General features: G+C 38.1%; 1 protein-coding gene across 2 annotated transcripts in view; it reads left to right on the plus strand.

Moving 5' to 3' along the window:
- Window positions 1–997: 997 nt before the first annotated feature.
- Window positions 998–24,653, plus strand: part of LOC139149653 (nephrocystin-1-like) — a 28,985-nt gene continuing 5,329 nt past the window's right edge. The window contains exons 1-27 of one of the 2 annotated variants that reach the window (XM_070721502.1): window positions 998–1,145; window positions 7,829–7,911; window positions 8,683–8,743; window positions 9,277–9,351; window positions 9,533–9,594; window positions 10,635–11,270; window positions 13,357–13,656; window positions 13,889–14,051; window positions 14,322–14,416; window positions 15,095–15,164; window positions 15,334–15,379; window positions 16,137–16,170; window positions 17,247–17,289; window positions 18,119–18,203; window positions 18,520–18,611; window positions 19,209–19,284; window positions 19,460–19,512; window positions 19,698–19,772; window positions 20,128–20,200; window positions 20,392–20,429; window positions 21,341–21,426; window positions 21,599–21,675; window positions 22,087–22,186; window positions 23,054–23,166; window positions 23,338–23,411; window positions 24,031–24,075; window positions 24,513–24,629. In XM_070721502.1, coding sequence (XP_070577603.1) covers window positions 1,083–1,145; window positions 7,829–7,911; window positions 8,683–8,743; window positions 9,277–9,351; window positions 9,533–9,594; window positions 10,635–11,270; window positions 13,357–13,656; window positions 13,889–14,051; window positions 14,322–14,416; window positions 15,095–15,164; window positions 15,334–15,379; window positions 16,137–16,170; window positions 17,247–17,289; window positions 18,119–18,203; window positions 18,520–18,611; window positions 19,209–19,284; window positions 19,460–19,512; window positions 19,698–19,772; window positions 20,128–20,200; window positions 20,392–20,429; window positions 21,341–21,426; window positions 21,599–21,675; window positions 22,087–22,186; window positions 23,054–23,166; window positions 23,338–23,411; window positions 24,031–24,075; window positions 24,513–24,629 — 2,835 coding nt within the window. In that variant the 5' untranslated portion in view covers window positions 998–1,082. The remainder of the gene's footprint in view (window positions 1,146–7,828; window positions 7,912–8,682; window positions 8,744–9,276; window positions 9,352–9,532; window positions 9,595–10,634; window positions 11,271–13,356; window positions 13,657–13,888; window positions 14,052–14,321; window positions 14,417–15,094; window positions 15,165–15,333; window positions 15,380–16,136; window positions 16,171–17,246; window positions 17,290–18,118; window positions 18,204–18,519; window positions 18,612–19,208; window positions 19,285–19,459; window positions 19,513–19,697; window positions 19,773–20,127; window positions 20,201–20,391; window positions 20,430–21,340; window positions 21,427–21,598; window positions 21,676–22,086; window positions 22,187–23,053; window positions 23,167–23,337; window positions 23,412–24,030; window positions 24,076–24,512; window positions 24,630–24,653) is intronic. The other variant, XM_070721503.1, reaches the window with a different exon arrangement.

A 24,653-nucleotide genomic window follows, 5' to 3' on the forward strand; every position in this document is an offset into this window, starting at 1 on the left:
AGTTGTCCTTGAATTGGGGTGGTTTTTAGGTGCAAATGCACAGTAAGAAGTGTTTGGTGATTTAACATCTACGCTTCTTCATACACAACTTTCAAACCATGAATTAAACGCAGCACATTTATATTGATTGTCATGGTGGAAACTTACACAAAAAGCTTTTCTTGCAATGCGTAAAAACTTTCAAATATGCATATTTAGGTTCCAATGGAAGGTGTTAATTGGAAAAGGGGTAATTGTTTACTGGTAAGGTCAGTGTGTTACCTACTGTCATGAGATTAATAATTCCTAATGCATAGTGCATTGGAATTCTGCTTCCTGATGAATGAAAATATAAGATAGAAATGATGGTATGAAATCTGTTGTAACTAAATTTTTAAAAATGTATTCGCTACAATTCGTCCAGAACAAGCTCCCTATGTGGTGTACCTCTAGGTATTTTGTTATGGCCATCATTAATTCATGCAAGATTTTAGAATATTTCAATTGTTGAAAAATCCTTCTTGTCTCTGCTGCTTCTGGCAATGTGAACAGCTTAGAAAATATAACAACACAGTTATGGTGAACAAGGAACTGTGTTTGAGTCTTTTTTTTTTGTTCATTACCTGAAAGTAACAGCCGCAGTATTGGAGACATTTTTGGCATTTGTATATGTTATTATTTATTTATGTATTTAGCCGTGTACACATATGTGACATTGGCATAAAATGAATTATGTTGCAAGATAAAACAACAGCAAGAATTGTTAACAGAAGCAATATCATTTAATCCCATATCCCTGTGCTTTTTTGCCCGCATTTTCTGAGTGTACATGCATTGGCGATATACTAGTAATATTCCGTAAAAATTCACTTTCATGTTCCATCTGTCCATCTACTACGAGAACGTTTTGTTCAGAGGCCGTTATTATAATTTGATTAGTGAAAAAAGTTTTACACTATTATTCCGCGTGAGGGCGTCCTTTACAGTGAATTATTGGAGGAATGTAAGAACAAGCGGACTTACAATTCCTGATTCAAAAATGATCGTGAAAATTTGACTCCCTACCATTGACGTTCTCGAGGTTATTTTTCCGCTTAAAGAAGATGGCCAAGGATAAGGGCCCTCTGCATACTGCTCAAAGAGAAGGAGACGCACTAAAGAAAGAGGTAAAATCGCTAAACTATGCAGCTGCTTTTGACAGCGGAGCGAGGAGGCTGACACTGACCTCCTCTGCTCTGGCAACTATTCAGCGTTCATAACAACCAAGATGGACGACAAGATTTGTATCCAGCCTCCGGTTCCCAGACACTTCGCACCAAAACCACTTCGCACCATACCATCTCGTCCCATACCATTTCGCACCAAAACCACTTCGCACCAAAACAACCTCGTACCAAAACCACTTCGCCCCAAAAGTAATGTCCCCCAAACCACTTTGCCCGAAACTTATCGCTAACTGGCAGAGCTGAAAATAACCACCTTCCTGTCATCCTGGGACTGAAATCTTGAAAGTGTACGCATTTCGCGAAATTGACATCGTGCAATTCCGTGCACGGCACCTGAGTTGTAGCATTTACGTGTTTCTTTTTTCTTATTCTATCGTTTATGGTTTCATGCAACAATAAATGGTTCGTGGTAGCCAAAATGTCCTATACATTAAGGCCGTGGCTATTGACAGGCGCCTGTCAATAGACAGAATCCGGCTATTGACAGGCGCCTGTCAATAGACAAAAAATGGCTATTGACACGCGGGACGTTTTTCGCCAAAATTCACCACATTTTAACGAAAGAAACTGCCCCATGCTTGTTGGAATGCTTTGCAAAGCCTTTTTTCACTGAAATATTGACAAAGTCGCCGCATTTTTGCGTATTGCACAAGTTAACCTTGCACGATGTTGCCTTAACACCGCGCCTGTCAATAGTCAAAATCTGGCTATTGACACGCGGAACTCGTTCGTCAATTTTTAATGGTTTTTAAAGTAATAAACTGGACCATGCTTCTCAGAATGTTTTACTTAGCCTTCTTTATGCATGAAATTATGGAAAAGGCGCCGTAGACTTCAACTTTAGGCCGCAATTTAACGTACACACGTAAACCCGGCATGTCCGATGTTACCACACCACACGTGCACCGCGCCTGTCAATAGTCAAAATCTGGCTATTGACACGCGGGACTCATTCGTCAATTTTTACCGGTTTTTAGCGAAACTAAGTGCCCAATGCTTCTCAAAATGTTTCATATAACCTTCTTATGAATGAAATTATGGACAAGGCACCATACACTTTACCGTATACGATGTTTCATCACCGCCTGTCAGTAGACAGAATCCGGCTATTGACAGGCGCCTGTCAATAGACAAAAATTGGCTATTGACACGCGGGACTGTTTTCGCCAAAATTCAACTCACTTTAACGAAAGAAACTGCCCCATGCTTGTTGGAATGCTTTGCAAAGCCTTTTTTCACTGAAATATGGACCAAGTCGCCGCATTTTTGCGTATTGCACAAGTTAATCTTTCACGATGTTGCCTTACAATGCGCCTGTCAATAGTCAAAATCTGGCTATTGACACGCGGGACCCGTTCGTCAATTTTTAATGGTTTTTAAAGTAATAAACTGGACCATGCTTCTCAGAATGTTTTACTTAGCCTTCTTTATGCATGAAATTATGGAAAAGGCGCAGCAGACTTTACCGTATACGATGTTTCATCACCGCCTGTCAGTAGACAGAATCCGGCTATTGACAGGCGCCTGTCAATAGACAAAAAATGGCTATTGACACGCGGGACGTTTTTCGCCAAAATTCACCACATTTTATCGAAAGAAACTGCCCCATGCTTGTTGCAATGCTTTACAAAGCCTTTTTTACTGAAATATGGACAAAGTCGCCGCATTTTTGCGTATTGTACAACACGCGGCACTCGTTCGTCTATTTTTACAGAATTTTAGCGAAACTATAGGCTAATGGCTATTGACAGGTGCCTGTCAATAGACAGCCGGCGATGTTGATCGGCCCTACTGACAAACATAATTTTCGCTCTCGATTGCGGTTGACAACATTTTGATCTTTCTTTTTGTAATTCGCCGACCTAGCTGCTCAATAACACATCGGCGTGTGACAGTACAAAGGCAGCTTTACACTGTGATTAGAACACAAATTTTCATAAACATGAGTCGCTGCGCTGCGGTATAGGAATTTTCATCAGTGCTATGTTTATGGTTTTCGGTAAAAGTTGCAAGGCACACTGTGGAAAGGCATTCACATGTGTCAGTTCAGTCACCTGCTCGAAACTTTCAACCCCGGATACCCTTACGGGCCGCAGTCTTGAACTAGGGCTTCCCGACTATAACGGCCTCGTTATAACGAAATGACCTTTGACCGCATGTGGTTGTTACAAAGGCGAAGATCTGGAGGCAAAACGATGTCGTCGATGTCAGTGCTGAGGTAGGTTTATTAGTTATTTCCTGGCAAAAGTAAATTATAATTTAAAGTTCAGCCATCAACTTTCGTTACTTTGTTTTAGTTGTACAATTGGGAGGCCTGCGATGTAGGGGGGACTTAGAGAGTGAAATGACACAAAGGCTACCGAACTGTCAAACGTGTCAAACGTACAGCAAGTAATACTTTGAAGTTGACCGGTAGCGGCAAGTGTTTGTAGGAGTGGGAGGTATGATAGGATGTTGACAGTTTAAAAGTGTATGAATAACCGCGGCCTGTTTATATATTGTTCAAGTTTGGATGGAATGAGCTATTTGAGAAACTTGTCATGGACATGAAGGTACATAAATGTTTCTAAGAATTATCCATCTCCATAATTAGCAGTGTATAATTAAGTATGCATATTAGCTGGAAAGTGTATATAAGGAGATGCATCAGAGCATTCTTTCCCTCTCTGCTGCAGATTCGACTGAGTATCATACTGGTCATCTCTAGCCGTGATAATTCCAACTGCTTGCTGTGATCCCGCTTGACAGACCGAGAATACCAACAAGTATATTTGCAATTTGTGAATATTTTCATTCTTCAATAATGGCTACCTTTTCCTGTCTTATTGTAGGTGATTCCATGGTCAAGTATCTGCAAGACAATGTTTATCCTGTTGCAGGTATCACACCTGTTGTTCTTTCCTTCCCAGGAAAACGTGTTGAGCAGATTTTTGAAGAGATAAGCGACATTGTTCATCAATTTGATGTTTTGATTTTTCATGCAGGTATCAATAACTTTGGTGAGAGCCCTGTTGCAGTAGCTTCCAAAGTGAAGATGTTTTACCAACAGGTGAAGGCAGTGTCCCCAAGTACTTACATTCTCCTTTCTTCTCTCTTGTTCAGGTGTTGCAGTGCATACACCAATCTTCGGCTGGATTTCATTCAGAGTGTTAATTATGAGTTTGTCATACCTCTTAACCGACTCTTGCGAGATTTGGGAAAGAAGGTTACAGACCTAGGCTTTATTGATTCACTTTATTATTTCTCTAGGGAATCTGTGGAGATGAAGAAACTGTTGGCAAGGGATGGTCTTCATCTAAACCGACGTGGTGCAGCTTTGTTGGCCTCTGTCTTTTGCAGCGAATTGTCAACAGTGAAAAGAAAGGTGTTAGCTGACAAAATAATGTCAAACTTTGATTCTGTTTGCAGATCAGATGGTAGCAGTGTCTCCAGGCCTAAGTCTAAGAAGTCAGAGGTGAAAGTGGCTTTGCCTGAGAAAACTAACCATGATTTGTTTACTTGCAGGGAACCTGAGAGCAGTGTCTCCAGGCCTAAGTCTAAGAAGTCAGAAGTGTTAACTTTGCCTGAGAAAACTAACCATGATTTGTTTACTTGCAGGGAACCTAAGAGCAGTGTCTCCAGGCCTAAGTCTAAGAAGTCAGAAGTGAAAGTGGCTTTGCCTGAGAAAACTAACCATGATTTGTTTACTTGCAGGGAACCTAAGAGCAGTGTCTCCAGGAATAAGTCTAAGAAGTCAGAAGTGAAAGTGGCTTTGCCTGAGAAAACTAACCATGATTTGTTTACTTGCAGAGAACCTAAGAGCAGTGTCTCCAGGCCTAAGTCTAAGAAGTCAGAAGTGAAAGTGGCTTTGCCTGAGAAAACTAACCATGATTTGTTTACTTGCAGGGAACCTAAGAGCAGTGTCTCCAGGCCTAAGTCTAAGAAGTCAGAAGTGAAAGTGGCTTTGCCTGAGAAAACTAACCATGATTTGTTTACTTGCAGGGAACCTAAGAGCAGTGTCTCCAGGCCTAAGTCTAAGAAGTCAGAAGTGAAAGTGGCTTTGCCTGAGAAAACTAACCATGATTTGTTTACTTGCAGGGAACCTAAGAGCAGTGTCTCCACACAAGTGGATAGCAAAGTACCTAGCCACGTACAAGTGGGCGGAGGAAATGCAATCGCTGTAGGCTCAACATTTTCCACTTATTCAGACTTTGAGGTTTCTTACAGGCAGTGGTGTCAGGATAATTGCCATCCAATGAAAGTGTCGACGAGTCACAGAAATAAAGGCGCCTTGGATCCCAAAAACTTTCTGATTCTGCTGGCTGACCCTAAATAAATGAATGTTCCTTTTAATTGCAAAGGAAAAGATGATGAGAGGTAATGCTATTGCAATTGGCGAATCAGGAATTTCTCCTGAATGGTATCATCTTTTAAGAATAGTTCTGAGAATAATGTTACAAAGTAAACAAAACATTTATTAGGTAAAGACATCAACTTTGTTGGGGCAAGGCGACTAATTGCTTCCCTAGCAAACTTGTTTTCCAAGTATTGATCCATATTGAAGAACTTTTTTGCACATTGAGAAGAAAAGGCATGATGTTAAAAGTGATAGCAATATTTACTACGATGTTCGAAACGAGAAAAAATTGTGACCAAAATGTTTTAATTTCCGGGTACAGTTTTGTCGTACCCAAGGCCATTAGCTTTGCTATGCCACAGAGGCAGCACAGCAGTGCTGACCCGAACTGGGGGGTCAAAGGTTACAATGTCGGCTCCCCCGTACATTGAGACTCCTTGTATCTTTCTCTCTGGGTCTTGCTTCGCGCCGTTCTAGGTCGTGAAGTTACGCTTCGGGTATGTTTTGCTTGCTATTTTGGATTATGTGACGACGATATAGAATGTTGTCACCATCGTAATAGTCGTTTCTCAATGCAGGCATGGCATGCGGAGCTATGTTGAAAGCGATCAAGCTGTCAATGTCGCGGCCATCGGAAATCGCGATGTCTGTCATGACAGTTTTCTGACGTGAACTACTCAGATTTTCCGACTTTTACACTGCAAAAACGGACTTCATCATCACTAAAGAGTGCCATTGTACACAATAAGTATCACCAATCGGCAAAAATACGCGTATGCAGGGCCGTTGTTTTGCTAGAGTGACACGGTGAACGCGTACGCCGAACGCGTGCGACGTACCGTGCGTGACGGCTTTCGCTAGCATTGCAAAATGCTGATTTTCCGACGTATTAGAACTTATTTTGTAATTACTACATGGCAGAACAATGTCTTCTTCATTTACATGGAAGAAGAACAGTTTATTTCGCTAAAATTTGGTGAAATATGGCAAAAAAAGTCCCGCGTGTCAATAGCCAACTTTTGTCTATTGACAGGCGCCTGTCAATAGCCTGATTCTGTCTATTGACAGGCGCCTGTCAATAGACACTCCGATACAATTAATGCTTCCAAGTTGTAGGTAAAAACAACCTTATGATACGTCGTAACATCGTTGTTTCGGACGAGTTGACGGTACTGCACTTTGGGCGAAGTGGTTTTAGTACGATGTGGTACTTGGGGCGAAGTGGGGTTGGGCGAAGTAGTACTTGGGAAGAGGTGGTTTTGGTACGAAATGGTTTTGGGACGAAGTTGTGTGGGGCGAACTGGTTTTGGTGCGAAGTGTCTGGACCCCCAGCCTCCTATGGGTAGACTTGCTGCGAATCCGTAGCCTCTGCCACTCGGGTAGGTTGGTCATTGGAGTGCACTCCCAGCAGAACACGTCAAGGAGTGGCAGGGCTCGTTTTCGCAGCAATGGGTAGACATACTCAGAGAAACTTCATATTTCAATCATCCTAATGCTTTCTTATGCAATACTATTGATCGTAGGCTTATTGTGATTCGATACACGACGAGGACCCCTATAAGCATTACACCTAATACTTACAGGGCCCTCGCCGAGTATCAAAAGACCAGCTCAGTGACAGTAGCTGCAATACTGTGGGTATGTGGTTCGGAGGGTTTTGCCGTCCGACCCACATTCCCCGGGGAAAATCTCGAGCTACAGTACTGCAGCTGCGCGATGCGAACGACAAGCAACTGTGATCGTAGACTCCTGTACCGCACAATTATTACAAGTTATACAACCCCTCTCTCTGAGACAACAGAGCTGGGAGACTACTGAAACACCCTCGGATATAGCTGCAAAATTGAAATTTGTTCAAACACGTCGATCGCTTTCCGAAAACATTTCTTGGAGCAGCCATTACAAAATTCCGGTAATGGCGGCTCCCAGTAACACGGATGCCCCACGCTCAATGTTTATGGAATGCGATCGACGTGTTTGAACAAATAAACATAAACATAAACAACAAGGTTAAGTGTAGTATGTGTTTAGTCTTCAGAAGTGATAAATCGGTACGACCAAATGCAGTAAATATGTAGCATTTCACATCAACACGTCTAGTCCAGTGGGATGCCGTATTTTATACTCCCTAAGGCCATCGGCATTGTACCGCTACTGGTGAGCAAAGTCGCAAAAAACAAAAATCACCGACCGCCTCACCGTAGCACTACAATTTTGCAGCTACCTTGGATATCACAACAAATCTAAAATAACATTCACCATATAAATATTTCTTTATATCATACAGGTTGATACATTTCTAAGCCACTATCAAACTGTTGTTGAAGACTCAAGTCATGACCAGAAAGAACTCAGTAATCTTCACAAACAGTGAGTAAAAGTGAACAACTGTAACTGATGAATTTATTACACACAACTACAGTTACTTCATCTACCCCCCGGAGGATGTCAAGATATACAGTATTCAGCCTGTCAACTCAGCCTGTACAAGTGCAAACCGCATTATTATTGTTGAATGTTGTGAAGTGAATTCTTGTCTGGACTGGAATTCAAATGTAAACAATGATACTGCATTTGCACATACAAAGGCTGTGTTGAAAAACTAAATAGTGAGTCTTTTAACATGCTTTTTGGGAGTAGAACAAAATCTTGCAATTGACATACAAAACAAATACAGTGAAAATGTCATCAAAAGCTATAGCTACCAGCCTTTCAAATTTTACTTCAGATGTTTACGTTCTTTGCCTAACTTTCTGCTCAAGCGACTATTTTTCAACAAATACATTTAGATACAGTGACATTAAATTAATCTTCATTCAGCCTGGCAAAAGACTTTTCATGACTTTTACCTGCCTAAGCACTGCCTTCTTCATGAACAAATTATCCTGGTAAATTTTGTTGACAAGCAACTGTACAAATGAGAATATAAAAGAACATTCCCTTGGGTCAACAATAAACATAATTTCTTGTTTTCTGCTTTTAAAGAAAATCTGTTATGTTTATTTTTCCAATTTGTCAACATCATAACCTAAAGTTATAAACCAGACCGGTATATTCATAGCAATTTTAGAAAAAGGAAATCGTATATAAACTCGTGAATACTTGAGTCATTAAACATTTTTGTCTTTGCTTCTTACCAAGATCTCAAGAACTTACTAAGAAAGTGAAAAGTCAGAGCAAAACGGTATCCAAGCTCCAAAAGGTGAGAAAATTATGATCTGTTATGATTTGTAATGATACTGTTTCATCTTACTGTTTATGCAAATGCTTCTTTGCAACTAAACTACCACTAAAGAAAGAAAGAAAAGGTTTTGTTTCTCCTCCATTGGTCACAACTGCGTGCGTTGATCTTAACTAGCTATGTAGACCTTTTTTGACACTGCCTAAAAACATTTAAACAAAAAAAATGAAAGTAAAACACATACGTCAGAAAATAATAGTACCTTTAGATGTATGCTCTGTACGGCTCCAAACAGTGACCTTATCACTGTCATCATGCTGCTGTGCATGTTAGAATTGCTACTGCAGGTCCCAGTTTCATAATTTTCATGTCCGTAGTTTGATCTTGGGAGTTAGAAAAAGAATAAAAAAGTCCATATTTCTGAATTATTTTTACAATAAACCTAGGATGAGAAGCAGACTAATGGCATAATTTGTTGAGGCTAACACAATAACATCATTTCCAATGTTACAATCAGAAGTGCTATTCGATAACTTTTCATACTGAACTTTCAGGGTAATGAGCCTCAGAGTGTGAAAGACTTTGATGGTAAAAAGGAACAAGAATTGTCAAGACTAAAGAAAATACAGGTAAGACTTACGTGAAGATTTTCCCTCATTGCCAAGGACAGTGGGTAGACTTGAAGGAACACACGTGCCATCAGTTAACAATGTCTGGGGAAAACTTTCAATGAATCATACCCCTCCACATTTAGAATATTAAGCAATTCAAATCAGAATTCTGTTTTTTCTATTTCCCTTTTTTGTGTAGGATCAGTTGTCAAAAGTCAATGATAAATTGAAACCTGACCAAGTTGAGGAAGACTACCTCAGGTAAGTTATTTACCTACATTGTTTGAATTTATTCACTGAAGTGTGGATTTTTGTGAGTCGTGAGTGCATATTATTTGATACTAACTCCAGTTTTATGGCCACTTTGGTGTGTTGTGCACTGGATTTTCATAATATTGCAGTGGACCACATGGTATGGACATTGCTTGATGACCTCACCGGTGACGTTTCCCATCCATACCTACATACATTTTATACTAACTCTGATTTTCTCAGTTTGTCATGATTTCATTTGGAGAAGACAATGGACACTCCCCAACCGGTTCTGTGACATTTGCATGCGACATGCATACCATATTTGCATGCTGTACTTTCATAAAAGTCATATGCATGTGTACACTTAGGCATCATTTAAAAAGAAAGCAGGCAAAAGATACATTCAAAATTTTTCATTTCCTCATTGGGGCTGCGCTTTTGTAAAAATTTTCTCAGTTTGGTAAATGTGTCAGATGTACGTGTATTCTTTCAAAGCCTGGCTTGTATGGTGTCCTGATGATTTTAAAATGGTTAGGATTTTCTGGGGTTTTTTTGCCACGTGTGTGTTTCATTTTCATGTGTGTCGCTTGCAAGATTGATTTTACTTGACCTCAGTATTAAATCAGTGGACATTGTGACATGTGTATAGTATGCAATGTGGATACATGCAATTTGGACACAAAATGATCACAAAAAACTCCACACAAGCATTAGATCACTGTCCATCCACTGTACGGACCAGGCTAAAGACACCACCCGGTGTGTAAACATTTTGACCCATTCATGATTATCTGCGGCTTACAGTATGCATGCATGCGTGCAAACTATCTGTGCACCAACCAAATTCCAACACAACTCACACTTGAAATTACACCGAGTGTTGTGCTTTTAAACTGGTATGGCTTGAAACTCTGTCGTTTGTCTTTGAAATAGCTTTGGCTGTAGCCGCTGCATGATTGTAGTGCTGTATACTGCGTGAGTGTTCTGCATGTCTGTAACAAATGCCACCAGATTTCTTTGCATAACTGGCATTTCCCCCTTCTCAGAAGAGTATCCCAAGAAGGTATTGATGATGATGATGACCTCCCCATTGAGGATCTAGAAAATGAGGAGGAGGATGAGGAGGAGAGTGATGAAGTTTCTGATCTTGAGGACACTAACGAACACGCTCGAAGCGAAAGTCCTGATCCTAGAGACACAACAAAATCTGATGAGAAAAAGAAAAAATTTAGCATGTTTCATAGGTCCAAGTCGCCAGAGAAAGAGGCCAACAAAAAGGCCAAGGAGGAGGCTAAGCTAGAAAAAAAGAAAGAAAAGGAGCGAGAGAAAAAAGCTAAGGAACAGGAAAAGAAAGAGAAAAAAGAAAGAGAGAGACAGGAGAAGGAAAAGCAGCAGAAGGAAAAGGAAAGGGAAAAAGCGGATAAGAAAAACAAAAGCAAAGAGAAAAGTAAAAATAAAGATAAAGGTAAAAAGGGCAAAGTTGAGGAGGAGGTTAGAGAGAGTGATGATGAAAATCAAGAGTTAAACGAGACAAACGCTGACACTGAGAGTGAAGGATCAGAGGACGATCAGGAGGAGGTGGCCGAGCAGAGAACTGACGCTAAGAGCAAGAAGTCGGACAAGTCCAAGGAAGAAAAGAAAGAGAGGAGTAGCCGATGGAGTATGTTCAGAAGGTCTGACAGGTGATGGAAAAAAAAAGAAAACATCATCTCTTGCATTTGTTCTTACATAGCAAAAATGTGGCTTGTATATAGATGGCTTGCGAGAACTCTATACACAAGTGTCTCTCTCTCTACATTTTTGTTATGTAAGGCTGGGGGACATTTTGTGTGAAGGTAGCATTAGACGTGCATGGTGCAGTTTTATTTTTTTTAAGGGACAAGGCACGCACACACATACATGTGCACACACATCATATTTTCTTCATCAGTCAACTGCACTAACAGGTTACCATAAATGCTGTGTGGATCTCATTTTATACAACTTGGTGTCATCAGTGGAGTTATTGTACATGTGAGATGTCTGTCATTGTGCTCATGTTGGTGTCTCATGTTTGTTTTTCTGTGCGGTCTCCAATTGTGAGGGTCTTGCGTCAGTAACTGCATGTGGTCAGGTGCCAGCTGTTGCCGTCGGCTGCAGTGCTTGGGGTGTAAACCTGAAAAATGCCACAATTGTGTGCAACAAATGTCTCGTCAATATACAATGTTGTATATCCTAATATATGTGTGTCATCATGTATTCTAACAATGTGGTTGTCTGAAACCCTTTTTGTATTACCTTAAAACAAAATAATAATTTTACAGCTATTTTAGCTTGTGTTCTTTAAAATAATAATGTTTTGTGTACTCACGACCATATTCTTGTATCATGCATACTAAAAATATCATTCTATGTCATGACTTTTTCTCTTTAAGGATTTAAATTTCTGTTCAAATATCATCCCGTTTTCTGTATTTATTCATATTACTAACAGCTCTCCATATTTCCTTTCAGACATTCTGTGTTTAATCGTAAATTGTAACTTTTCTCTTGTTAAGACTCAGAATAAGATGATGTATTTTGTGTTTTCTCTTCTTTGTACAGGAACGCTCTCTGTCGTTAATCTCAACAAGTATCTATATTCAAAACTAAATGAGGTCATTTGAAAAATGTGAATTTCTTTTGGTGAAAACAAAATTGCAGTACTTATTTTGAGCTGTCACAATGATAGTTCAACAGCAGGGCCAACAATTTTGGAATATCGTCATAATCGGTATATGGTACCATGATGTAATCTTATCTGAGATCACTACAAAATTTTTGTGGGTAACACTATTTTTGTTTCAAAAAGCTGAAGGTGGTATTCTGTACACTATTACGTTCAGTACCTGAATCTGGCCAAAAGTGTTTCTGTTTTCCAGAGTTTGTGCAGACATGTTGTTTTACAAATTATCAGGGACTGGGTACTAGTAAAAAATTGGCAACCTTCTCCATGCTGTCCCTGAACTCAATACGACCTCATTTGTTCTATTTTCTCTCCATTCCTTCCATCATTATGAACTCATTTTGCAATCATTCCGTCTTAGTGAGATTTGCAGGTAACAGAGTCTCATTTTAATAATTATGTATTTAGCCCACTGGCAGATGCTTTCCTTGCAAGAAATCAGTGGGCATATAAGCTTGAATAAATGCATTGATCCTTTGATTTAAACACATGAACTGAATAAGTTGGCATCTGGCTGATCAAATTGTACCAAAACACGAAAAAAATAAGGTCAAGGGAAAACTTCATGACAATCGAAGAGGAGACACTCAAATTGTATGTCACTGAATAGACAGGAGCGAAATGAATTAACATTCCCAAATTTGTCATTTTTGTTTGAAATTTCAACAATTGATTTATGAATTGCATCTGGCCATTCAGATCACAGGCACTTACCTGCAAGTCTCCTTTCGTAAATATGATAATTCTCTTGCCATTTCAGATTCTGTTCTATCGACATTGAATTATATTAAGTAGACTCTTCAATTTGACCGTTGAACAGTAAATGCAAATTCTCTTTCTTTGAGTTGAAATAATCATAATGTGTAAAATCATAAAACATGAAATCTCAGTAATCTTAAAGGATCTTCACCAACATTTGATCTCTCTGTCATGACCCTGAAATCCTCAATCATGACCTTGAATTTGCTGCCAAATGGATTGCAATCTTGATGGCTTAGATTCTCAGTTATCATGGCCTGTGCAGCACTACCTTGAGTAATACCCTGTAACCTGGCTTTCTGTAGGAAGGCGAAATCAGGAAAACATGTAGAGGAGAAAAAAGAGGAGGAGGAAGAAGAAGAGGAAAGTGAGGAGGAGGATGAGGAGGAGGAGGAGGAAGAAAGTGAAGAGGAGGAGTCAGCAGTACAAGCAAAGACACAATCAAAACGAGGGGGACAAAGAGATGATGAGGATGAGGAAGAAGAAGAGGAGGATGAGGAAGAAGAGGAGGAGGAGGAAAGTGAGGAAGAAGATGAAGAAGAAACACCTGTGAAAACAAAAAGCAAGAAGAAAGTGGTAGAGGATGAGGATGAGGATGATGAAAGGTAAATTATTTTCCTTGTAGTGTTACAATCAAAATCTTTCAAGCTGCAAAACTTAATTGGCCAAGGCGTTGTTCTAATCAATGTGTATCAGCCATTTTACAACATTACCACAGTAGGGCTGGATGTAGTCTTTACATCTAATCAGCTACATGCTCTCAGTTACACAACATACTACGACAGTAGGTTATCTACTTCATTACATTGTGATTCCACGTGTCTTCATTTTCAACAGCTATGATGATGAGGAGGAGGAGGAAGAGGAAGAAGATGAGGAGGAGGAGGAGGAGGAAGAGGAGGAGGAGGAAGATGAAGAAGATGAGGATGAGGAATCTGAAGATGACTTTGATCATTCCAGGGAGTCAGATCATGATGATTTAGATATACTTGATGAAGGAGTAAGTTTGGTACCATGAAGTTTATTCACAGTTTGTCAAATTGTAGATTTCTTCGAAAGGGCACGTCATTTACAATTATTTCCATAGTGTATACCAGTTGTTTCAAATTGCCTCTTTCATATGTATACCATATATATGTACTACAAAAGTTACATAAGTAACAAGTAGATTTATTGAAGATGTTGCCCTAGGTATTATTTTTATCCATGTCTGTCTGATATCTGAGGAAGAATATGCAGAATTTTGTTGATTTTGGGATCTCTTCTACAGAAGAAACAATTTGAAGCTGTTTGTGACTTTAAACGTGAACAAAAAGAAGACTTGGGTTTTAAAGTTGGAGATACACTGACCGTATTGAGTACAAGGTAAGAGAGCTGCTGAAATGTATTCTGTTGTGTGCTAGTATGGTGTACATAGCATGTAGCATGTATTTTCCTTTTTTCAAGATACATGTCTGGAGAAAACTGAAGTGAACAATATCAATGGACATAAATCCCTGTATTGTTTCTGTCTCTTTGAGTTAAAAATGATAGCAAAAATGACAAAGAGTGAGAAACTCTTTTCAGAGTGCACATATCAATGCCAACATTAACCTTTGAGCGCTGTACTGTTTCCCACCAAAATTTTGCTGCCTCATTTTGCCAATTTTTATGAAATTTTTTGATAATTTTTGACCAAATGGACATCATATTTCATTGGCTACAGTTTTTTACCAAAACTTTGGCAAAAATCTGAGAAAAATTGACTAGGGTATAGTCTGTAAGAGGGTGAAAAATTTACTTTGGCACTCGAAGCGTTAAATAAAGATAGCTGCTGAACATAAAATGCTTGTAACAACTTTGCCGATTTGATTGATTCAACAACAAGTACTACAAGTAAAAACCATATTCTGTATCACAAAGTAAAGTCCAGAGTTAGCTATAGTGGTTTGTGATATCTTGATGTTCCAAAGGAGCAAGAAAAATACTTCTTGCTTTGAAGTAAATACAGTAAAGCATGGACATTAGCTAATCATACAAGGATCTTTTTCTTTCAACTCTCAGGGAAGATGGCTGGTGGCTGGCAGAGGATGAAGAAGGAAATAAGGGTCTCGTACCGAGTACATATTTGAAGGTTAGTTGGTTTTGTCTGTCAAACATGTCTCTGTTTAAGACCCCTCCCCCAATCTCTCCATTTCTATGTCTGTCTCTGTCTTTCTCACTCTTTCTGCTTTTTCCGCCCCATGCCTTTCATAACCTCATCATCGTTCCAATTTTTTTTTTTAATTTCATACTGTTCATAGTTGAAGAAGGATTATTCTGATCATAGGGATTTGCAGTCTCCAGAACGTGAGTATAACAGCAACAATCATGGTGCCACCATTTAGAATTCAATACACAGTTAATAAGTTTTATACTCTTTTTTCCTCTGTCATGAACATACTTTAGCTGTTACATGTTGAAGCAATGAAACCCATCAGAATTGTCTTGTATAGTGCTATGTTACATTACTAGTACATGAAGCTGACAAAGCAGTGCTCTAGATCTTATAATAATTCAATATTTATTGATCACATTTTCTTTCATCCAAACTCAAGGTACACATTTTTTCAGGTTCCTCTGATTCCAGACTAGCAAAGTATATTCTTAATAAAGTCACACTGAGCCATCTGTTAAAACATAAAATCGCTAGTGTACATCCATACTTTACATCACACAACTTGGTATTTACGTTAAGGTATTGCTTCATAAGCTAAAAAATTAAACAAATTGCCAGCATGTCTTTTTATATTTGTGGGATATCAGCACTGGGATGGTATAGATCTTGCTTCACTTGCGATTGCATGTATGATGCCAGATAAATGTATGGAGTTTGTATCATATCGGCTTGAAAGCATAGCATGATAGAACAATCAAGGGATAACATTCCATTAGAAGGACCTCTCCCTGCTGCAAAGTTCAAAATATGTATTCAAATATATCTTAAATGTGCATTTTTGTCAATAATTGTAACCAACCCCCATACATACACATCACATTACAGGAACATTGAGTTTTTCTGCCTGCACATCACACCATATCATGTTTAATTTTTTTTTTCGCGTAGAGCCTCAATCACCAGAGCCAACAACACCAAAAAGGTCAGAAATGTTTGAGAAAGGAAATCTTTCTCCCGACCAACATTTGAAAAACCGTTTTGAATCCGGAATCATCCATTCAGCTTTTGGGGGATCATGGTAAACAATTGCATGGGGCATCTAGCATCAATATATATATATATTATTGAGTCACAAAGTCGTAGCATGTGCATTTTGCATGTACTGTGAGATATGCATGTTCTCAAATCGCATTATGGGTCATAACATTTGATAATTATGTATGAAAATATATCAGTAAAAGCTGTCATATCCCACCCTCAAAATTTATCAATTGCATACTTCCCACCCCCCTCAGCTGAATGGATGATTCCAGCAATATCAGAAAATAACAGCAACACCCTTTCTTTTTTTCATTTTCTTCAGTTTCATCATCGAGCAAATCATATTTCTGACCGCACTGTTCAGTTTTGACTTCTCTCATCCCAGTTTAATCCCACAACAGCACTTTCATTACTAACCAATTTACGTTATATCCTTTCTCTTTTTTTCTTTCTCTTATCAACGTGTTCATTTCGTCCTACTCTCTTCCTCAAACCCTTTCTACTGGATCTGCAATCTTACATTATTATTTTGACGATGGTTGGCACGACTCGAGTAAGACCTTCTATCCTTCTAAGCATGGTTGTATCATATCACTCTGTCCTCTAATCAGTCAATGGCCATATAATTTATTGTTCGATAAAATAGACATTTCAGTAAATTCTATGTACTTTTATCGTATATACATTTTTATTTTCATATGTTCTTTTCACAATGAGTTGGTATCCTTACATATTTATTTCATAAGTTTATGTCATATATTAAAATATTTATTACAAGCATGCTTTTGTCACCAGTTCATAAATATTTTGTTAAACAGCTAGACATTCAAGAGCCGTATTTCTCCATACTCAGTTTTCAGTACATTGTTGACTTATTTTAGCATTTCTCATTTGTTCTTATATTTTCCTTTTAAATATGTTTGGATTTTAAAAAAGGGGAAGGATTATGATTTTGTGGAGAAGTAGGTAACAACTTCGTGAGTTTTGATGCATCTACATATCTACTTTGTCTTTCAGTGGTAAAATGTTGTGGAAAGGTCTCAAAGCTGCAGTTGCAGAGGTAAACCTTGGAACCTTGGATTTTTATCACGATACATCCAAATTGGGCTAATATGCAGCGTCTCAGAAGCTGTTATCCTATTGGCTGAATCTGACCATTATAATTGAATAACACAAATAGACTCCCTAAGCTGCTGTGAATAGGGACAATCAACCAATCAGATATAACCTTCCGAGCATGCTGCACATCAGCAGTCCAAATTCAAAAATCTCACACCTCAAGACGCAAAGCAGACAAATCTTTAGGCAAATTTAATGTGTCGGAACTAGTGTGAAAACTCCGTTGTGTCTATAAAAATGAATCATTTATCTGATACTTACTGTTTTATCAAGCACAGGTTGTTTACACATCAATACATATGATGTTTATGGTTTATATTCACTTATTTTTTTTGGCACATATGTGAAGCAGTGTGTGTGGAAATACATTTTATACAGTTAGCATGAAATCAATCCTTTGTGAAATCTGTAAGAATAGGTTTTTGTTTCCAGCTGTAAAGTATTGCCCACTGTTGATAATGCTGTTGATAATAGCATATAGTTTCCCCACTACCCCATAATGCCATGGGGTATAATGCCCACTGTTGATATTGCCATGGCCTATATTGCCCACTTCAAAAGTACCACTTTAACGTGAAAAGATTACAGGAATTGTTATGATCATCGTTAAATTTTATGTGTTTTTACAGTACACTTGGAATGTAAATGGCTTCATTGTAAGCCCTCCCTGAATTACATGTAATTTTAGATGTAGGAATTACATTGCATGACGTATGTACTTCAGAAATTCTAACAAACCATTGTTTATCTTATGCTATTTGTTTCCTCAGACCAGCGTGACTGACGTGTTGACTGCCATGGGTGCTATACCAGCTGGGTTCAGACCGTCAACAACAGCCAAATATGTGAAAGATCGTAAGTACTGGAGTACCCTATACCCTAGTGATCAGTGTACATGAAGGCCAATGGCCTATAGTCCTGAATGAAATATCACTTCACAAGTTAGTGATCAGTGTGCCTGGAACACGGAGCATCAATATCTAGATTCTTTATCTTCCATTGAAAGAAATCATTCTTCAGGAGGACACCTCTTCCTTAGGAATCAGTGAACAGGAGGAATATTCAACAATGGATCTTCATGTCACTGTATAAATTACAAGTTGATAATAATTGGCTTATATACACCAACATGAAGTAAATTACAGCACATTGCATTTAATCTTTCTTACAGCTAAGTACAGTACTAGTTGCTATTTGTTACCAAAACTGAGTAAGTCCAAGATGTGGTTTTCTGACTTGCATTGGAGTCCAAAAGCTAATCAGGTACGTAATTTATGTAATATGTCTACTCACATTTCACGTCTTGAAATCAATTTGATAAATGATTGTGTTAAAAGAAAATTCCCAGTAGTTTGTATTGAAGAGAATGTTCAGATAACTGCAACCATGTGAAATGTTCCCCACCTAACGACACTGCAGTTCCCTGTAATACTAATAGGTATTAATCTTGCCACAGCTACGTATACAAAGTAATTATTCTCTTCAACAGCAGTACTTCGAAATTCAAGTTCCACCCAGTTGTTCAGTTGTAATACCAATCACATAAATAGCAATGTTTAAAATGCAAATGAAGTCAAGTGAACGGCATAGTCTCTTTGTCAGAAATGTCTCGCAAAGGCCTGACTTTCTAGTAACTTACCAGAACTACCCCTGTATACAGGGGTTTAGGTCTGGAAGGGTTAATTTATGGCACTACTGTGTTTTTGTAATCTTGTAGAAACATACTGTCATTTACATTCTTGCTTTCCTTTCCTGCAATGACATTGTGACCATCTCAGATATTTGAGTTTAATACTTATTACCTTGGTTTAAATTGTGTACTGACAGATACTGTCTGACGTTCCTTTTTTCCACATTCAGATCAGAGCCAAGGCAGTCAAAGTACAGAGAATGGTAACACTATGGGCAGTCAGAAACATGCCAAAGGTTGGAGTAGGTAAGTATATACTCATTTGCAGACTTTTCATAAAAGAAGAAGCTGTCGATGTCCCTAAAAATGTTTAGATTGCTTCCATTTAGGTGACAATCATAGAACTTTTATCAACTAATAGAAATCTCTGTTTTCTAAAAATTCAATAATGTCAGTGTATTTATTTTGTTTCCATCCGTAGGTCTAGAGGTTTTGAGCAGACATGTTAGGATATGTATATTTGATGGTGAAAAGGTAATTTATTTTTTGACATCTTTCAATACATTGTCAAAAAATCTGTGTGTGTCTTCTTATGTCTTCTCCCTCCTATGTATTGTGTCAGACACTCTGTAGAAATACTTCGTCATCAGTATTTGTTTATTTACATGTAACATAATAGAGAAGTTTGTCTTTTGAGTGTAAATTACCTCTATTTTCAGATTTTGAGTAATGTTCACACAGTCAGAGCCACAACAACAGGTCCTGATGGACGAGAATGGAAGTTTTCACCTAAGGTAAATACACGCTCTGTATTCTTTGGAAAAAAATGTCAGGCAAAAGAGTCATATACTCATATGCACTCGGTTTGCATATAAAGAGAGAATAGTATCAGCCACTATGTGGTGTGTCCTGCAGAGTAATCCACTCTGTTATTGTTACCTGTTTTAACTGACAGCAGTAATACCATAGACCACAGAATGTAACATGCCAAGACTCTTTCATAATTTCTTTACCATTTTGAAAAACTCTTATCTCAACACTAATAATGTCTGAATACATTATGACTTGTTGGTTGTCAATCTTTCCACATGCTCATGTATTTAAAAACAAAGGCAAAGTTTCTGATTGTTTTTCTTTTTTGATGTGAAGGTGACTGGAATTTTGCCCAGTTTACTTGATGGAGACTGTTTTGTGAGGTCCAATGATTCTGAAGAGAAATTAGGTGAGAATACCAATGACTTTTAACTATTTTTCGACGTCTGAACAGAATCAATGTCCATAATGTGATGTTACAGTTAGACATCCACCCAAGCATACACCATTGCTATCTGAACAAAATATTCCTGCTTATTCCAAGTGCACATGGAATTTCATGGTTTTTACATGCTCTGTTTTCTGCCGTTACTTTTCCAGGAATCTTGTTTGAACTTTGCCTCTTCTATGTCAGGACAGTAAGTACCTTGTTTATTTTCATTCCATCAAAGACTGCAGCAGTCTTTATCAACTTCAGTATCAATGTTTGTTGGGTATTAAAAGGGTTCTCACAAGCAATTATCAGTCACAAAGGCAACTCATTGTCAACTTGTGGTTGTTGATTTGTGTTGATATTTGCCAGGGTCCTATATTTAAAGCCACAAGTTACCATAAAAAGATAAAAATCACCATAATAGAGGAAAGAAATGCATAAGTTTATCCATAATTATTAAAATATTTGGTCCTTTAATTGGCACTGAAATATTCATTAGAAAAACAACATATGTTGCAAAGGAATATGTACAGACCTGAATGCATTGAAATATGGGCATGACATTTCAGAATTATGCGGCTCCGAGACTTGAAATTGAAAATCTGATCTGAAACTTCTGCTCAAACTTTCCGTAGGAAACTTTCAACCATTCCCTTTTGAAATCAGAATAAAAAGTAGGGGTTATCATCCAAATATGGTACTAGAGAAACAAATTACTAAATTTTTACTGACATTTGAATTTCAAAATGGCCACCGTCCATGTTTTAATTTTGTATTGGGAAAAATGAAATTTTTGATTTTCACAAAAGCCAGTGAAAACTCTTTCTTTGCTATGGGCTTCAAAATGAACCCCAACAAACAGTATTGTAAAACTGAGGCAGTCTGGAGATATGTCCCCAGGCTACATTCTATCCTAATTTTGTAGTATAAACCAGGCATAGTACTGAAACATTTGTTGATTTGTTACAGCTTAATCCTCAGACGACACAGTAGCTTTGTTATGTCCATGTTATGAAGTAGCCTGTCATCACACAAACTGTTGCAGTATACTTTGTGTGTCTACAGCATTCACAGCTGTGTAGTCTTACACCGTACTCTTTTATTGAACTCCTTCAGAAAACTGGAGAACGCGGAGAGTTCTGCTGTGGATGGCATCATTTACCATTGTTTGATGAAGAGACAGGTGCACCTATCTTCAGCAAGTAAGTCACCATCAAGACAGCTGACTGCTACTGTCTATGCTGGCATGCGCATCTTATATCAGTCTAAAAGTGAAACCAAACTCTGTATTCTGTGTAACTCCCATGTCCACTTTCTGATTTCTTTTACATTTTATTGATTGTATCAATGATCTACTGGTCATCACACTTGCAGGACTTACGAGTTGATTGTAAAAGGAGGTACACCGTATGAACAAGATGTAGAGGTGGATCCGTCAATCAGCAGAAAAGGTAGGAATTCTCTCTTACCCATTTACATATGTAAGTTAATTGTTGCACATCGTCATGGAGTGACTACTGGTAACATGGGTGACTAGTGTGTGGGATAAATTAAAACCGGTGGTCAGCAGTCAAGGATACACCGTGTTTCTGTGCCTGGATCAGTTGTTAATTTGGAACAGTATTGATCAAGAAGAGTGATAATTTGCAGAATGTGATACAGAGTGAGTGAAGTTCAAGGACCAGCTAACCTAGGTTGAAGCACCAGGTTGAAGAACCATGGGGGCTACCCTTGATATTTGTCCCTAGACCTCTAAATGTTAACTGGATTTGCTCAGTCTGTCCAACTGCACATGTTATGTATACAGACCTGGCCCTGTTGCATGAATGCTAAATCAGCAGTTTTCATTCATATTTTCACAGCCTCTACAAGTAAACTACGGTCTATGATGTCAGCCAACAAACAGCCAAGACTCATTGTGAAAATCATAGCTCCAAACAAAGATCAGAAGACATATTTAGAGTAAGTTGTGTTATATCACTTCACCATCAAGCATGCTTCATGTTGGCTACTTGAAATGCTTGGTTAAAACCTAGCTGCCAATACTGAGTCTTCACGGACATGTGCACTAAAAATATTAAGTTCATAATATGGAGAGTTGAACAACTTTTCAAAGTCATTTTGAACTTCCAGCAAACAATACATTTGTCTATTGCAAGAATAATGTTTGGGTCTAATCAGTTCATTGATTTATCATTCTATTCTGTGAAAATTCATTGTTTTTTTTGTACAGAAATACAATGAACAAACAGTGCTAGTGAATTACCTTTGTGTATGTCTGTGTGTGTGTGTGTGTGTGTGTGTGTGTGTGTGTGTGTGTGTGTTGCGATCTTAAGATGACATTCATAAGGAATATAAGTGAGTCTCCTGTAGTTACTGGTAGGGCAGTAGTTGACTAGTGGTAACGGATTCCATACCATATCCTGCACTATAACTGTTTCAGAAATAATCACAATTGTTGTCATTCCTTGGTCTGAAATCAGAGAAAATACTGAAGCATTATAGTAGTGAGTGTAACACATGCTACACCACAGTGGGCCTGGCATAGACTAAGGCCTTGTTGATCATGATTAAAGCAGCACTGGGTGACTACCAACAATCTAAGACATACTTTTGTTTCATAATTTGTTAACATATTTTCACTTGTGTGAAATTTAAATGTCAGTGATTCAAAATTAGAATGAAAATAAAAGATCTTGAAACTCTTCAATCAGATCCTGATCAGCTGTATTCCTTAAAGACAGTGTAGTTTTATACTGCCAACTAGATGTGCAATGAAAGACAATGAAAGATAACTGAGTTTGTTGGCTTTTGTCCTTTCTTTTCCAGCCATCTGCCAAACACTTTGGTCAGCAGTGCTGGCTATTTACCGTTCTTGTCATTTTACCGTAAAGTACTTGCCGACTGCGTCCTTAGAGATCGAATCAACATGGACACTACAGGTAAGTGATAGTGATTCACAGAGAATTGCTACGTCACAGAAATACCTTTTTGCTGTTCACACTGTATGTTTTAAACCTTGACCTGACAGTATGGTATTTTGGGATGAATATTTACAAACTACCCCAACTGCCTGCAGAAGGATAACTTGGTGGTTTATTTTTCTGTTGTAGATCTGATCCACCATCCTGTCCTCTCATCATTCCCAGAAGCCATCAAATATCCAGACATCATGGATGCACTCAGAGTAAGTTGTTGAGCAATTAAAGAATTCAAATCCAGGTTACATAACAGAACCCATTGAAAAATTCAAAAAAAATGTTGTGCTCACTTTTTGCATGCATGTCACCATAAATTAGGATGCCGCTGTTGAATTTGATTTTAAAAAGTGACAGTTTGAAGATAGGTGAAATGTAGGCAAGGTGATCTCAATGTCGTAATCATACTGATCTTATAGACCTTGCATTTAGTTCGGTGCAATTTTTATTTAACCCTTTGAGCGCCAACATCAATTTTCCTTCTCTTTACAAAATATACCCTAGTCAATTTTTCTCAGATTTCTGCCAAAGTTTTGATAAAAAACTGTAGCCAATAAAATGTGATGTCCAATTGGTCCAAAATTATCAAAAAAAAATCAGAAAAATTCAGAAAAATTTGCAAAATGTGGCTGTAAAATTTTGGTGGGAAAAATTACATCACTCAAAGGGTTAATAATCAGATCACAAGTTGCAACACGTGTATGTATCTATATGCATTGTAAATCCTGTTGCTGAGATTTTTTTTTTTCAGTTCAATACATATCGTAGAAAAAAATAAAATGCATCATTAAAGTTAGTTTATTCAAGTTTTTCCATTTCATCTTACAGAGTACATGGGCAGATAAAATGAAAAATGTGAAAAAAGCTGACAAGGTAATGCACAATCTCTTATAATCTTTCTCACATGTTCCTCTACATCAGAAAAATACATTTCTAATAAAATCATATATTTCCTCTTTTATTGTCATCTAAATGTGATTGTCTGGCTTTTATGAGCATGCATATTATTTTTCATTATTTGTGATTAGAAAGGAGCTGACTGGTAAACTTCAGATAGAGGTTTTACATATAAGGCAGTCTGTGGATTTGAATGAAATTAACTGTAAAAAGTCAAAAGAAAGTATGTGTTGCTCTGGTTCTACTTTTCACACTCATGCTTTGTAAATCATCTGCCCCATGATTGCCTTTCTACCAAGTTGCCTAGTGGCTATACCAATACACCATGGGTATACCTGTAAACACAATGCTAAAGATTGCCAAACTACACAGATGGGCATAGATTTCACATACTCTTTGTGTTGGTATTACAGCGTGATGGCGAACACATGAAGGAGTTTTTCTGTCAAATGTTCATGGAGACCTGCTATCCTCTCCTGCACTCACCAACATTACCACCGCCAAAGTGGGCTGATGCAGGCACAGAAAATGTAAGAGAACACCGCAATTTTCTT

The sequence above is a fragment of the Ptychodera flava genome, chromosome 14, assembly GCF_041260155.1.
Source record: "Ptychodera flava strain L36383 chromosome 14, AS_Pfla_20210202, whole genome shotgun sequence".
Classification (NCBI taxonomy): Eukaryota; Metazoa; Hemichordata; class Enteropneusta; family Ptychoderidae; genus Ptychodera; species Ptychodera flava.